The sequence below is a fragment of the Sinocyclocheilus rhinocerous genome, unplaced genomic scaffold (assembly GCF_001515625.1).
Source record: "Sinocyclocheilus rhinocerous isolate Xijiao unplaced genomic scaffold, SAMN03320098_v1.1 scaffold1795, whole genome shotgun sequence".
NCBI lineage: Eukaryota > Metazoa > Chordata > Actinopteri > Cypriniformes > Cyprinidae > Sinocyclocheilus > Sinocyclocheilus rhinocerous.
Window position 1 is genome coordinate 27,075 of NW_015642828.1, and position 1,798 is coordinate 28,872.

A 1,798-nucleotide genomic window follows, 5' to 3' on the forward strand; every position below is an offset into this window, starting at 1 on the left:
CTCTTTACGACCTTCATCGCAACAAAACGCTTCGCTCTGTTAACACACACAAACACACAGGTTATACTCACACCGAGTAACACACACACACTGCCTGCACTGGTGACGCGGTCACTCACTGAATATCCCAGCACAGCCAGACGGTGGAGAAGTGACCCCAGCCCAGCTTGCGGACGACATGGTATCTGCCGTTAAACAGGTCTCCGATCTTCACGGGATGGTAACCTCCTGCAGCACGAGAGAAACACGATACAGTCGACTGATGGTACTTGTAGAAACAGGAGAATCCGGCTAATGTTTCCTTCAGCTCAACTGTACGACTGGTGTCCTCGGACCAGCACTCACGTTTATTAAAGTCTGTTTTAACACTTGATTCCATTGGTTGAGTTTGATTCCTCCTTTTCCAGCACAGGTTTCTTTCACTTTGTATTTTTTTCTTGTATATTTTACCGTGGTATGTTTGTGTCATTGATGTGAATATAGCCAAGAGTACTACTGGCATTACTAGATTTCCACTCAAGAGGAGAAGACGACAAACTACTACTGAGAACTATTTCTGCTACTAAAACTACAAGACTAAACATATCACATTCAGTGATGACAAAAAAATTATTGGAGGCTGGAAACTCACGCACCTGTGAAGAACGAGGCATAAATCAGGTCAGTGTCAGTCCAGCTTTTACTCAACATAGACAGAAACCTGGAAGCTCTCCTGACAGACAGACAGACAGAAACAGACAGAGAGAGAGACAGGCAGACAGACAGAGACAGACAGACGGACAGACAGAGACAGACAGACAGACAAAGAGACAGACAGACAGACGGAGAGACAGACAGACAGAGGCAGACAGACAGACGGAGAGACAAGAGACCGACACACAGACAGACGGAGAGACAGATAGACAGACAGACAGACAAGAGACAGACAGACAGACAGAGGCAGACAGACAGACAGACAGATGTGTGCGGTACCTTTGCAGTAGTCGGCCGGATCCTCCTGCTCTTCATCATCAGAGCCCAGAATCTCCTCCTCCGGCTCCGGCGGGGCCACAGGCTCGGGAGGGGGGGGCGGAGGAGGGGGAGGAGGAGGAGGAGTGGACGGAACCTTCTGTGTGTCAGGCCTACAAACACACACACACACACATTTCCATTTACTGTGCATGAAGCACTGAGTTTATGAAACACACACTCAGCGGTCAGCTACCGTCTCGGAAACACAGAAAACACCTTCCTCCTGTTGCCATAGAAACTAGAGACACGAATCTAGAATCCAGCTTGACATCAGATTCATTTTATAAGAATGAAACACACATGCAGACACACACAAACGTTCACTCAGCTAATGGGGACATTCCACAATTTTCAACTGTTTTTATAAACCGTAAATTATAAATACTACAGAATAATGCTAACTGCATTTTTACAAAAAAAAAAAAAAAAAAACGGCATATGTTCAATCTTGTCACACTGTGAAGTAGCCCCAGAAACCGATAGGAAGTTTTAATGCTCCTCACATTGACAGGATTTATATATATATTTTTTAAAGAAAAACACTGTACAAAACGAAATGTCTACTCACAGCCCATGGCTTGTCACAGAGGTTGTAAATGGACTCCAGCGAGTTGACACTGGGGATCCCGGCATAATGCAACCCGATGATTATATTGCGGAAATCTTCATTCTGTGCCATGCTATAAGCGTGCTGTCGCACCAAGACGAAGTCAGGCTTGAAGGACCTGTTGTAGGAAAATTAATGTTTTACTCTTTCTTATTTACTTTCTTAGACATTGTGTGGGTT

General features: G+C 45.1%; 1 protein-coding gene across 1 annotated transcript in view; it reads right to left on the minus strand.

Moving 5' to 3' along the window:
• Positions 1–1,798, minus strand: part of LOC107756716 (SRSF protein kinase 2-like) — a 20,325-nt gene that overhangs the window by 7,845 nt on the left and 10,682 nt on the right. Inside the window, exons 2-4 of the mRNA XM_016573929.1 lie at positions 973–1,121; positions 120–228; positions 9–36 (exon numbers count right to left, since the gene is read on the minus strand). Of these exons, the coding sequence (XP_016429415.1) occupies positions 9–36; positions 120–228; positions 973–1,121 (286 nt within the window). The remainder of the gene's footprint in view (positions 1–8; positions 37–119; positions 229–972; positions 1,122–1,798) is intronic.